Source organism: Balaenoptera borealis (genome assembly GCF_965194805.1).
Source record: "Balaenoptera borealis genome assembly, chromosome: 4".
NCBI lineage: Eukaryota > Metazoa > Chordata > Mammalia > Artiodactyla > Balaenopteridae > Balaenoptera > Balaenoptera borealis.
In genome coordinates this window covers 121,280,175-121,294,764 of record NC_138861.1, presented here as the reverse complement: position 1 = coordinate 121,294,764, position 14,590 = coordinate 121,280,175, and the positions used below count along the sequence as shown (strand labels likewise).

The window sequence follows — 14,590 nt, the reverse complement described above, 5'->3', positions numbered from 1 at the left end:
TGTTAGGTCTATGAGTCTTGGACTTCTTTTGTTAAATTTATTCCTAAGTATTTTATCCTTTTAGATGGTCTTGGAATGTAATTAATTTTAATTTCATTTTCTTATTTTTCATTGCTAGTGTATAAAAATACAATTACTTTTTATATATTGACCTTGTATCCTGCAACTTTGCTGAACACATTTAGTGGTAATCATGTGTATGTTTGTGTGTGTGTGTTTGTGTGTGTATTCCTTAGGATTTTCTATGTGCAAGATCATGTCATCTGATAATAAAGATCCTTTTCCTTTTTCCAATTTGTATGTCTTTTATTTCTGTTTCTTACATAATTTCCCTTGCAAGAACTTCCACTACAGTGTTAAGTAAAGTTGCAAGCGAGAACATCCTTGTCCTATTACTGATCTTAGGGGCAAAGCATTCAGTCTTTTACCTATATGTGTGATGTTAGCTGTTGGTGTTTCTTTCTTTCTTTTTTTTTTTAAATTTAATTAATTAATTTATTTTTGTCTGTGTTGGGTCTTTGTTGCTGCTCGCGGGCTTTCTCTAGTTGCGGCGAGCGGGGACTACTCTTCGTTGCGGTATGCAGGCTTCTCATTGTGGTGGCTTCTCTTGTTGCGCAGCACGGGCTCTAGGCACGCAGGCTTCAGTAGTTGCGGTACGTGGGCTCAGTAGTTGTGGCTCGCCAGCTCTAAAGCGCAGCCTCAGTAGTTGTGGCACATGGGCTTAGTTGCTCCACGGCATGTGGGATCTTCCCCGGGCAGGGCTCGAACCCATGTCCCCTGCATTGGCAGGCGGATTCTTAACCACTGCGCCACCAGGGAAGCCCCCTGTTGGTGTTTCATAGGTGCCTTTTATCAGGTTGAGGAAGTTCCCTTATATTCCTAGCTTGTCGACTGTTTTATCATGAAAGGGTGCTGGATTTTGTCAAATGCTTCTTTTGCACCATGGGTATGATTATGTGGTTTTTGTCCTTATTCCATCAACATAGTATATCATGTTGATTGATTTTCATATGTCAAAACAATCTTGCGTTCTTGGGTAAATTCCAGTTGGCACTTGGTCATGGTCTTTCATCATTTTTCTTTGTTGCTAGATTTAGTTTGCTAATATTTTGTGGAGGATCTTTGTGTATACATTTGAAAGGGATGTTGACCTGTAGTTTGGGGATGTTTTTCCTTATGATGTCATTGCCTAGTTTTGGTATCAGAGTTTTGGTATCTGTGATCTCATAGAATGAATTGAGAAGTTCCCTCCTCTCCTATTTTTTGCAAGTTTGTGAAGGATTGGTGCTAATTTTTCTTTAAATGTTTGGTAGAATTCATTAAGGAAGTCATCTGGTCCTGGGCTTTTCTTTGTGGGAAGTTTTTTTTTTTTTTTTTAATTACTAAATCTCTTCAGTTGTTATAGGTCTGTTCAGATTTTCTATTTCTTCTTGAGTCAGTTTGATAGTTTGTTTTTCTAGGAATTTGTTCATTTTGTCTAAGTTGTTGACAACACTAATTTTGTTGGGGTATGGTTATGCATAGAGTTCTCTTTCTTTTTATCTCTGTAAGTTTGGTGGTGATGCCTCCTCTTTCATTCCTGATTTCAGAATTTAAGTCTTCTCACTTTTTTCTTGGTCACCCTAGCTAAAGGTTTGTCAATTTTGTCATTCTTTTCAAAGAACCAATTTTCGGTTTCATTGTTTTCATTCTGAAATTCAGGCTAACAGAGCATCCTCTATATGAAACATTGCTGGGTGTAGGGTGGCAGAAGAAAAATGGCAAAACATGTGCTGACTTCGTATATTTCTGCCTGAAATCAACATAGATCACTTTCATTCATATTTCACCAGGCAAAAGCAGCATACCCATGTTAGACTTCAGTGGGTAAGATAATGGAATTCTCTCCAGGGAGGGCCAGTGACTATTAATGAACAATAACATAATCTGACACACTGCCTTTCTTTAGTGCCTTTAGTTGCTTAGGTTTGGTTATTCCTGCACCCAACTTTATTCTCCAAACTGGTGTCTTAAATGGGGACTAGGAGATATCATAATAGTAACAATAATAGCATCTAATGTTGAGTGATTATCATTTCCCATACATGTGTCCTTTACATGTATTTTTGCATTTAATCCTCACAACAACTCAGTGAGGTAGTGATTATTTTTATCCCCACTTTATAGATGAGGAAACTGAACAATAGAGAGATTAAAGGCAAGTAGCTGAGATTCAAACTCAGGTCACTTTAATTTTAAAACACATGTTTCTACTTTAATATGTGGTTAAGTACATAGATTCTGGTGGTAAACTGACTAGGTTCAAATCCTGGCTTATGCCAGATACTATTTTTTGGCCTTGGGCAAGTTTTGTGACTTCTCTGTCTGTTTCTCCATCTGTAAAATGGGGATATTAACAGTACCTACCTCATGGGGTTTTTGTAAAGTTTAAATATAGAAATTGATGTATGTGGAGTGCTTGTGTTTAGAACAGGGCTTGGTATAAAAAGGAGTTTGCTATTATTAGTAGTATTAGTATTATTACTACTATCACTATTATCATTATTTAGCAAAGCTTTGGAAAGCTCCACTGGTTATCCTACTTTCTTCCTTCTGTTCCCTGCTTCTTAATCCCCTTTGAGAATCACCATTCTAGATTTTTGTTCCCACCTTATATTTATCTATTTTTGGACTAACATTTCACCAACATGGAGGGTAACTGTAGGAGTACCATTGTCTTCAACCCAGGTGTATATCTCTGCTTCCCAGAACTTCCCTGCTGGTCACTTTTATATTCATAGTTTATTATTTAAACTCCTACTTTATATTTATGTGGGTGCACAGCAATGATCTGCAATATAGGAATAAACTGCCTAGGGGGAGGCAATCATTATTACTGGCACTGCTTCTTGCTACATGACTTTGCTGATCATTTCTTCCAGTTAATTCTTTAAAGTTGATGGTTTACTGTGGTTTAATTTTGGATACAACATGCTAAATTTTTTCCCTGCAAAACTCATGACACAACCAAGAAAGCACAATAGCAAACTGTTCTTAGCATAGATCTGTCTATTGGTCATCAGCCTTTTTAAAACCAGATACTGTTTGAGAAGGGCCTGATTGGCTAGTGGAGTCATAGCAAAGTGTGCACAGTTCTTTTTCATGTGGGCTAAAGAGAACTAAGCAATTCATTCTCAGTTTTAGTGCCTAAAGTGGAATGGAACAGAATGACTTGTAGGCAAGTTGGAATCTGTTTCATTTACCATCCCCCTCAAATTTATATTTTTCTTTTAAGAATTTATTACATAAAGCAGAAGGATAAATGATCCCACTTCCTTATTTGTCCATTTGATACAATACATAGACTTCAAGTGCTGGTTTTGATTGCGGTCAATTTGAAGTTAGGGTGTTAATCCCCATGAGGATAGTGGGATTTTTTTTTTTTTCTAATGATTTATGATGTTAATGTGTTTTTTTCTTCTGAAGTAACTTAAAATAATACTTTAAAAGTTTTAGTCTGAAAATTTCTTCTTTTTTTGTCTTTTTTTCCCCCCAGTCTACATTTGAATTTGCCAGTTTAGCCATGTAGATTGAAAAGTGATAATTAAGAGACAGTAATAGAAAAGGTTACAAAATTTGAGAGTCCTTGATTAGGGCACATTTTTATGTAAAGTCAAAGCTAAGATTTTGATTGTTCCCATGTGCTTCAATTATCATCAAACCAATCTTAAATTATCTTATACTTCTGAAGGTTCCAAATAAATTTAGATTTCCAGATATAGCAGATTGGAACATAGTAATGTACCATCTTTTCTGCCTATTGGACTTGTATTGTGGATCTGCTAGGCATCAAGTGCCATATTAAACATGTTCTTGCCACCAGCTTCTACAAAATTGATGTCTTTAATCAAGTCATGAATATAAATTTGATCAATGCTATTCTGTATGGATTAAGATCTAAGGATTTATGCATAAAAGTTATATATAAGAAGATATATCCTCACATATGCAGAGTCATGTTGGAGACATCCATGGGTTTCCTCATTTTCACACTTAGATTGCTAGGTTAGGTCAAAGCTAAATTCTAATTCCATATAGTTTTATGGAATAATCAGCCTTCTCTCTTTCCTAATCAGTTTCCAATTATTTAGCCCTTTTCCCCTAAAATCCATGGAGTAGAGTTAAGCACTATCTTCCCTCTAATTTCATAGCTTATTTGAAGGAGCTTTGTAGGGAATGGAGCAAGGTGACAGAGTACCAAGCATGAAAAAGACTGGGTTCTTGAATCTTATTTGCCTCCTGCTAAATTATTTGGGGGATGCTGCAGTCATTATTATTCAAGAGTAAAGTGACACTGGAAAACAATGTATTTTTTCAAGGTAATCATTCAGATTTATTTTAAAAAGGAGAGGAGAGTTCTTCTTTGATTGTATAAGAACAAAGGCAACAGTCAGGCATTTCTTTGGCTAATTCATGCAATCCTAGAGTAAAATTTAAGCCCAGGTTACTTTGATAGGATTTAAAGGAGTAAAACATACGTGAATACAATGATATTAGATCTGTGTAATTCTGAATAATAAAATAAAGATTAAGATGATAATATTGGTCCCTCAAGTACTGGTATTTAAACTTTAAAAATCAATCAAGAGAGAAGATTAAGTGGTTTTTCTTTGGTACTAAAAATGTAAAGCTAAGACCAAATTGTTCTATTTTCACAGATTTAAGATACAAAGAATGATAAAGACATTAAAATGGCTATTAAATTCTCTTCAGTTTGTAAAGAATTTCCTATGAAGTACACTTAGAAGAAATCCCTGAGTACATTAACTACTCTATTAGTATCTTCCTTCATAAACAAAAAGGAACAATTTAAAGTACTTAGCAAAAGCAGTATCTATGTATAAGACTCCCTCCAGAGTGCTTGTAAATTAGGCCACCAAATATTTAACAGGAGAAACAATACAGTCACAAAATTAAAATATGATATTTGAACACATTAACCATTCAAATCAAAAAACCAATTTCTTATGGTGTCTCTGTTTTGTTTTAGCCACTCGATATTGTTTTTCACTGTTTCCAGCACTTGCTGCCTAGGTTTTTCTCCTGCTCCAGCTTCTGGATATCTTTTGAAAAAGCTCTCCATCTATAAAAGAGAAGGAAATAATTAAGAAGGTAATTTTAAGCCCAATTATTCTTCAAGGATTTTCTTTACACTCTGGATTTATTTTCTTCTTCCCTGGACATTCAGTATCACTGAATAACATAGAGATACATTTTCTGGTGCATGATTTAGATTGAGCCCATCTCTCAGATTAGCAATCATTACCCATGGCTTTTGGACAACTGGCAGCATGTCACGCAAAAAAGGCCCTGATGTATTGGGGAAGGAGAGCAGCACACTGGTGGCTGGCATGCTCTTTCTGCTTCCTCAGGTTTCTCAATTTTCTGCACATTCCCCAAGGTGTTCCCTGGAAAATCTGGTCTGTGGAATGATGGCTTTGCTTAGCCTTTCATTCCAGGAGTCTGGAGTATTTTAATACGCGTTCAGTTCATTTATTGAGGGCTCATCAAAAAATCTCTGTTAAACTTGGTTCATTTTCCCTCTTCCCTCCAAAACCCTCCCCCAAACTCCACCGTAGTAGTATTTGCTATTTATAAAAATAAGAATTATTTTGTTTCTTAATACAGAGGAATGTAACATTTCAGTATCTAATACAGGTACTGAAAATTCATACAATCTCTATTTGTGCAACATTAATGAACATTCCCTACCCCCCTGGGAAATGAGATATTTGAAATCTGAAAGATTTGGGCTTAGTTTTGAAATTCCAAAACTATGAATTCAGAAAGGAATCAAATCTTGACCAGCTTATCCCAGGATTACATTTACCTGGAAAGGGGAGACATATTGTTCATGCTTTGGTAAACCAAATGGTCTCATGGAGCCTTCTAATCCTCCCAAGGCCTCACGTTTCTCAACTTTTAAACTTTATTTCTTGGTTGTTTGAATTTTTTTCAGTTTAGAAAAAACTAGGTGTACATTTAATTATATGTAAGAATTATTTCTTTTTTCTTGTCTTCTGGGATCTGAATAGAGAAAATATCACTTCTCCTTGAAAAAAAATTAATTCTGTTCCTTCCTTGACAAGTATAGAGGAATTTATCTTCATACCTGCCAGAGTTGTAGTTCAGTGTTGAATGGCTCTGCTATAGTGACAATCCGGCCAAGATTTCTGTTATTGAGTGTATATCTGAAGAGAAATTTAGGGGAGGAAAAGGGTATATAAGCGCCCAGAACTTTAAATATTTTCTCTAAATGCAGACATATCCTTTTTATTTTGGGAGTTTTTTAAAAAGTAATTTTCAAAGTACAGAAAGTACAAAACACAGTAAGTAAACATATTTAATTTAAAATCCATTCAGGAGAAATTCTCAGCAAATTCTACGCTTCTTTTTGTAGACATATCCACACCACTTACTCAGAGATGGTAGACTGCTTGTTACATTCCCCAAATCTGTTCTCCTTTTTTCCTGCACACATGAGAACCACAGTCAAATGACATTTCTCAGCCTTCCTCATAGCTAGGTGCAGACAGGTGACCCAGTTCTCATCAGTGGAATATGAACAAAAGTGATATGTTCGGGGCTTCCCTGGTGGCGCAGTAGTTAAGAATCCGCCTGCCAATGCAGGGGACACGGGTAGGAGCCCTGGTCCAGGAAGATCCCACATGCTGCAGAGCAACTAATCCCGTGCGCCACAACTACTGAGCCTGTGCTCTAGAGACCGTGAGCCACAACTACTGAAGCCTGTGTGCCTAGAACCCGTGCTCCGCAACAAGGGAAGCCACCTCAATGAGAAGCCCGCACACCACAACAAAGAGTAGCCCCGCTCGCCACAACGAGAGAAAGCCCACACACAGCAACGAAGACCCAATGCAGCCAAAAATAATAAATAAGTAAATTAATTAATTTAAAAAAAAGTGATATGTTCAACTTCCACCTCCTTGCTTAAGTAAAGGGAAATTGCTTGCCTTGGACTTTTTTTTTTTCCCTCCCCTTCTTCCAGACTTCAACCACACAGATAGAATAAGGTCAGACTACCCTAACAACTTGGAATGCTCACTTCAGGAGACCAACCTGAGTGAGAAATAATTATTTATGTCCTTTAAGCTGCTGCGTTTCTGTGTTTCTGTTACAGCAGAATAGCTCTATCACCTTTGTCCTAACTAATACTCTATGTGTCTTCCTGCAGGTACAGGAATTTGAATATAGGCTATTTATTCTGCTTTCAAAAAGCTTTATTAGCTGCTTGCATATTTGGGGTTATGATCTATATCAGCCTGCTAAGCAAAGACACTTGAAGCTGAGTGCAAAGATAGCACTTTAGAGATAATATTCTATTCCTATCTCTTTTGCATTTTCTCTCTTAAAGAGCAAGAATCAGAAATTTCCTTATAGACCAAAATACAAATCATTGTAATACAGGTAAAAATTTCATCCCAATTAATCACAGTATAAGAAAAATAATCACAAGAATTATGTATAAACCTTGAACTGTTGGAATGTTGGGGAAAGATAAAGGAAAATATATCAATATATAAAGAGGTAAACAAATATTAGGAGAAATTTTACATTTAAAATTTATCACATAAGAGAAACAGAAATCGTGAAATAAAACGTAATAAAGTTTGTCACATACACATTACAAAATTTTATACTAAAGAAAAACTGCCATAAAATTAAAAGTAAAAATTTATTATTTTGTTTTAAAAAGGGCAAATATTTTCACTATAAAAAGAACCCTTACAGATTGGTAATGGGGAGAAATATGCCAACATGAAATTAGCGAAGGAATGAATCAGCAGTTTTCAAAAGAAACGTAAAGAGAAAATGTACTAATGGAGACAGATGAAATGTTCTAATAATTATCCACAGTTTCAGTATACTAGGTCCAGTGTTCACTCTTACCACAGACACCATTGAATTTAAATCCATTATGTCTTTCATCTTTCTTCTCTTGGAAATCTAAGGCAAGCAGTTTCCCTTTACTTAATGTCATCAGCCATTATCCAAAATGTAAGAATCTCAGTCATCTATGATCAACACTGTCCTTATAATGTGTGTAACTCCTTGCCTCTGACTTAGCTGTCTAGAGCTGCCCGACCTCTCAAACCCGCCACCTGGCCCTCTGGAACTGCCCCTTTACAGGGAATACTACTTATTTGGAGAATGTTTATTTTCCCACATCCTCCATAGCACCAGGTCAGAAAGGGAATTGGTGTGCTCATGCTCCCCATTGTGGATTCCAAACCATTATTCCTCCACTCTCTCTTTAAGAACCTCTGTTCCTTCAGGTTATTCCCCTTCATCTCATTTATGATACACTTTGGCACCTGACTCCTATCATCCTTTCTACTTCAGGCCATGATTTCAAGGTCCACATGGATGAAGATATAACAGCTTGGCGCCTTAGTTTCTTGACCTCCTCATTTCCAATGGTATTTTCTCCACTCTACTCCAGCTAATTCCCATCATCATACCTTGTGATTATCCATAGGTACTCTGACTCTAAAATTATTAATTTATGCATGCTCCATGACATAATTTACCATTCACTTTCCACTATGCCCATTCTTTGACTTTATCTGGATTTCTGACCCATTGACCATCCCTACCCCTACTTTCTTCTGGATCATCAGCTCTTCCTTTGCTTTCACTTGTTTCCTTATATAGTTTAGATTCCATGGTCTACCATTTTCAGTAACATTTTTGCCTAAGCCCTAAGCTCCCTTATATTTCAATAATTTGAGTCTGGCAAAACTCCAGCTTTGGGTGAAATTAACTGCTCATTTCCTTTGTTTGTACCACGTGGACACATTCTGTCAAGGCAGGTCACCCAACTTTCCCCATATTGTTTCACTATAAATTCATGGCTGTCAATCTTAAATGGGCCCTTCACATTGACAATCCTGCATTATCCTGGTCAACTCATTCTCTTCCTCTTTGAATTGCCTTTTGCAAATGTTTTCACTCTCTTAAAACCTCCAAACACTCTCCCTCTTCCCTTCCTCCTCAGATGATCTTGTCATCTAATTCACAGAGAAAATACATAGTAACCTCTACATCTTTTAGCTTACCAACATATAAATATACCTGTTTTCCTTCTATCATCTGTGCTTTGGTTCCTATTTCTCCCTCACTTTCTCAAAAACATTAAGTTTAAAAAAATCTTTTTCCTGTCTTACATATTAAATCTGTCACTCTTCACTGGATCTGTCTCATCAGCTTTTAAGTATATTAAACATATTAAAATATCTTCCATATAAAAAAAGGGAAAATCCTCTCCCTTGATCTAGCATCGCTCTCTTAATATCTTCTCTCACCTCTCCATTCATAGACAAACTTTTCAAGAGGCTTCTCTACATTTCTTGCTTCCATTGTCTTACTACTGACTGATATATTGATTTGCTTCCATTTGAGTTTTGCCCCCACCACTCCAGTGAGAAACTCTTTCTGAGTTACCAATAAGTTTAATGAGCATTTTTATTCTTTGATTTATTCAAACCTTAAGCAGCATTTGGCAAGGGACTCTTTAACTTCCTTGAAACAATGTCCGCTTTAACATCTCAAAGGAGACTCAAAAGGCAGATAGATATATATAGATAAATAAAGATATAGATATAGATAGATAGATATATCTGAGCTCATGGTTCTTCTGCAAACCTTATCTTTTCTGGAAATCTAGACATTTTATTCTTGTCACCTCACTTGCCTTCCATTTCTAATCTGCCAAATTCTAAATGTTGTTCTTATCTTTTCATCTTCACCATTACATCCATAGTATAGTCTCTCACTATCTTTTCCTGGGACTACTCCAATAGCTCTATAATTGCTTTCCCCAAATTTGCTCTGGCCTGTGCTTTACTTTACCACCAGAGCTAGCTTTTCAAAGTAAAATTGATCATTTTACTTTCTTACTTAAAACCCTGTAGTGACCTTATCATTGCTCTTAGAACAAAAGCCCAAATCTTAATGTGACCCTGAAAAACTTAGCCCTTATCTTTCCTCTTTTCTGATAGTAGGCCTTCAGCCAGGAAAGCTTTGCCTCCTGTTCATATAATTCACTCCTGTCCTCCCTTCAGAATTCAGCTCAATCATCACTCCCTTAGGAAAGCCCTTAACCTGCAACTTCTCTTGACTTGGTCAGTTTCCCCATTACACTCTTTCAGTGTGCCCTGAACCTCTTCTATTTGTAGTTATTACAGTTTTAACTGTACTACATGTATTTGTGTGATTCTTTACTTAATATTGATCTTCATTATTAGACTCTAAGCTCCATGAGAACAGAGAACCAGATCTGTTTCTCCTTGTATACTGTTGTACCTTGAGTACCAAGCACTGTGCCTAGCACATAGTAGATGCTCCACAATATTTACAGGATGAAAGAATTATAATTTAAAATGAGATATCAGTTTTCATGTACTCAATTAGCAAGAATATTTTTAAATGACAGCACTGAGTATTGGCAAGGGTTGGAAAAATAGGCAAAGTTAATAGTAAATTTTGTTGTGGATGACAGTTTTGCAGCATTCATCAGAAACTCTAAAAATGAACACATCCTTTAACACAGCAATATTACTTCTACTGTTATTTTTATCCCAAGGAAATTCTCAAGGATGTTCAAAGAGAACAGAGGTTCAGTTTCAAAGATGTTCATCAATACATCATTTATACAGTGGAAAGTTTGGAACAATTTTATTATCCAACAGATGGAGATTGGCTAAGTAAACTAAGATGTATCTACACATTGAAATATGACTGAGAATTTAAAATAACATCGAAGAAGCATACTTAAAGACATGAAAAGATATCTACAATATAGGATAATGTAAGAAAAAGCAGGTTATAAAACAATGTCTAATATAATTCCATTTCTGTAAATAAATGAACAGCCATAGAAAAATGACTAAAGGAAAAACAGCAGTGTGACAACAGAGGTTATTTTTAGGTGGTGGGATTATGGGTGATTTTTGTATCCTTATTTTTGCTTATCTGCATTTTGTGCAAAACAATACATACCTACTTTATAGTAAGAAAATTGAGATTTTAAAAAAGGAAATCACACTAAGTTCCTGTAATGATATTTTACAGATTCAAAGAAAGTCTGTTATTACAGGTAAGAAAACAGTTTTTCCAGTGACTTTCTATAATTTCTATAATATTCCTCTTCTGTTTTGTTCTTTGTGACTAAAAATTGAAGAATATATTTAGAAACTAGCAATGAATAGATTGAATAAAAACTGCAACTACCTGTGTAAGTATCAGAAATATAAAAACAAAATATGTTCATTCCAAGAAACCATCATATGAAGTGTACCATTTAAGGGGAAATATGCTGTATATTAATCATATTGATTACTTTTAAAACTAAAATAAGGATTTAATTATATCTTAAATATTTTGAAAAATAATTATGTAAAAATAATCTTCTTGGATTTAATATTTACGTAAGTACTATTATGTTATCCAGAAGAAATTGTTTTGATGCACTTAAAACTTTTAGTTAAGTGCTTATTAAATTATTTTGTTTATGAGGTACTGTTTAAATGACTTCAGTCATGTCCCATTGACTTAATTTTTCATTCATAGTCATAAATTTAAATCAAACTTCATCACACCACACTATATTAGCATATTGAGTTCATCCAACTTCATAGTTTCATGTAAGAGTTTAGTGGAATAAACAAAATCAAATAATAATTTCTGAAGTATCTTTGGAACTTTGTGGTTAAGTCTCAAACTGGAAAGCACATTAGTGGTGGGGCCATCAGCTGTCATAAAAATCACATAACAAAAGCTTTATAAAAAAGCAGCTTATTTATTTTAAGATGACAATAAATTGTTCAGAAAGGCAATAAAACCACACATTCTGAAGTCTGGAAAACATTTAAGAGTTTGAAAATATTTGGCTAACGCTTGGCTCATTTCTGTTTAATTTGTCTTATCCAATTTTAATGGGGAAATTATATTTTTTTCAAACTAACCATAATTAATATTGGGCTTTTTCGTATCTGACATGTGGATATTATATAATTTTATGTTTTAGGCTATTTGAAATGATATGTCATGAGAATTAGATCATTAGACTATGAAGAAATATTAAAAGCCTTGGGAGAGGGTTTTGGAACTAGCACTGCAAATAGTTCATCAATTTGTTCTTCCTGAAAATTTCAACATTAGGTCTAATAGATTTATTTTAAGGCCAACTGTTTATGACTTTATGGCAATGTAACACCTGTTCTTTTTCCTATTTCTTAATTCTTAAGAGGTATAACAGTGAACTAATTTTTAAAAATGAAATATGCATTATTTGAAATAACTCACATGACAGCAATTCAAATAAGCCTTGAGAAATATTCTGTTTAATAAACAATAAGGAAGTGCCCACTTTATTATGCAAAATAGAATATTATTTACTTATATTTTCACAATAATTTAATAGTAAGCATTGTTCTTCATCTACATAGGTTTCTTACAGCATGTACCAGAAAAAAAAGTTGCGTAGTCTTTTCGATTAAAACAAAATACACAGTACATGTCATTAGGCATATATCTTTCAAAATGGAAAGTACTACCTTGCATAATATGAACTATTACCTCCAGATAACATGTTCTCAATAGGTAGATTTATTAATTCTGAAACAAATAGTTTATTGAAACAATTATAAACAGATGAACAGAGCATCATATATACACCACACACACACATACACAAGCATGCCAATCAATCTTCATAGAAATGGATGAGCAGTTACATTCAATCGTTGCAAGAACACAAAAGGCAAAAATTTATCACAAGTAAGCAAAAGCAATGTAGGGTATCTTTGTTGAGAGCTAGAGATATAATTTGGATCTCAGAAGGATAAGAAATGTGAATGAACATAATGGCACACTGGTTAATTGTAGGGTAGAAGAGTATAGAAATAAAAGTTATCTTTGCAGTTAGTATTTCTGATAAGGTGGTCATTATGCACTAGGCAGTGCTGAAGGGAAGACAGGAGAGATTAGGAGGAGATGACAGAGGCCATTTCTTGGTATGGGGATTACAGATGGTATAGTTCTTTGGTCAGTGTTTACATATTTGTTTGGGACATATAATCTATATTTTATACTCTGTCAAAGAAGTATCTTTTTAATGGAAATAAGCATTAAATTTAGAGGATCAAGACCAAGAGTGGCAACATTTCTTCCATATGAGGCTGAAGAAATAAGAAATTTAAGAAAGCATCTCTTTAGCTCATTTGCTCATCTCTTGTCCTTGCTACTTATTTTAAAACTGCTATTGCCCGGGAAATATAGTTTGCTTTTAAGAAGGGAGGAATTGGGAGATTGGGATTGACATATATACACTATTGATGCTATGTATAAAATAGACAACTAATGAGAACATACTGTATAGCACAGGGAACTCTACTTAATGCACTGTGGTGACCTAAATGGAAAGGAAATCCAAAAAAAGAGGGGATATATGTATATGTATAGCTGATTCACTTTGCTGTACAGTAGAAACTAATACAACATTGTAAAACAACTATACTCCAATAAAAATTAATTTAAAAAAAAAGAAATTTTCAAAATACCTAAAGTTTAATTATGTGGTTAAGGGTGGCAGAAGTTATCCATATGAACTCAGTAAGATGTAGGGCTCTAATGGGAACCCAGGTCCAGGAATTATCATTTCGTTTTCATTAAAAATTAATTGAGAACTAAATATGTGCCTGGCATTATGCTAGGTGCTAGCACAATAGGCAGAATTAACTTGTTTTAACCAAACTAAAAATAATGCTTAGTCATCTTTGCAGATTTCAAAATTCTATTGATCAGTTGGAAACACTACTTTCCAGAAAAGGAATTATGCTTAAAATTAACTAGTATATTGCTTCCCTGGAAGGAAAATACCATGATCCTTACCTCTGATAATATGCCATTTCAGATATTGTATAGATGTCAGAGAAAGCACAGAAAAGAGAAAAAGAACTTGTAGATGGTATCAGACAAAGAGAACAGTAAACCATTATCTGATCATCCCACCTGTTGACTAGATATTCCCAGTTGAGCTGTATCCAATTCCAGGCCATAGTCTTCCCATAGCTATTATATGAGATGTATCGAATGACTGTAAACACATCCTGAGTTTTAATAAGATTTGAGTCCTTGAGCAAATCCAGATATCTAAGAGAAGCCAAACAGAAACACAATTCAAAATGAACTTATAGTGTTCACCCTTAGCTAAATTCCAATAGAACATTGCTTTCATTACAGTAATTCAATTCTTGAGTCACCAATTGACAAAGTCAATTAAGTAAGACAAATGATAAAACACAATTTAATATTTTCTAAAATATTTAACTGTTTTTAAAGAACAACCTATAATTTTGAGGACTAGTGAAATGTAAACTTTAGGAACATTTAAATTATTTTGGAGGTACTAAAAACAACCACAATTTCAACTATTAATTAAAAAAAGTAATTGTATTTATTTAATAGAAGCACTTCATCCACTTTACCTGGTTATTCCATTATACTAAAAAAAAAAAAAAAACCAGTAAAT

General features: G+C 34.5%; 2 protein-coding genes across 2 annotated transcripts in view; one reads left to right on the top strand and one right to left on the bottom strand.

Moving 5' to 3' along the window:
- The window catches only part of PITX2 (paired like homeodomain 2), a 274,777-nt gene that overhangs the window by 56,713 nt on the left and 203,474 nt on the right, over positions 1 to 14,590 (top strand). The gene's annotated exons all lie outside the window — the stretch shown is intronic.
- Positions 4,349 to 14,590, bottom strand: part of ENPEP (glutamyl aminopeptidase) — a 104,955-nt gene continuing 94,713 nt past the window's right edge. Inside the window, exons 18-20 of the mRNA XM_082389200.1 lie at positions 14,071 to 14,211; positions 6,152 to 6,230; positions 4,349 to 5,122 (exon numbers count right to left, since the gene is read on the bottom strand). Of these exons, the coding sequence (XP_082245326.1) occupies positions 4,976 to 5,122; positions 6,152 to 6,230; positions 14,071 to 14,211 (367 nt within the window). The 3' untranslated portion in view covers positions 4,349 to 4,975. The remainder of the gene's footprint in view (positions 5,123 to 6,151; positions 6,231 to 14,070; positions 14,212 to 14,590) is intronic.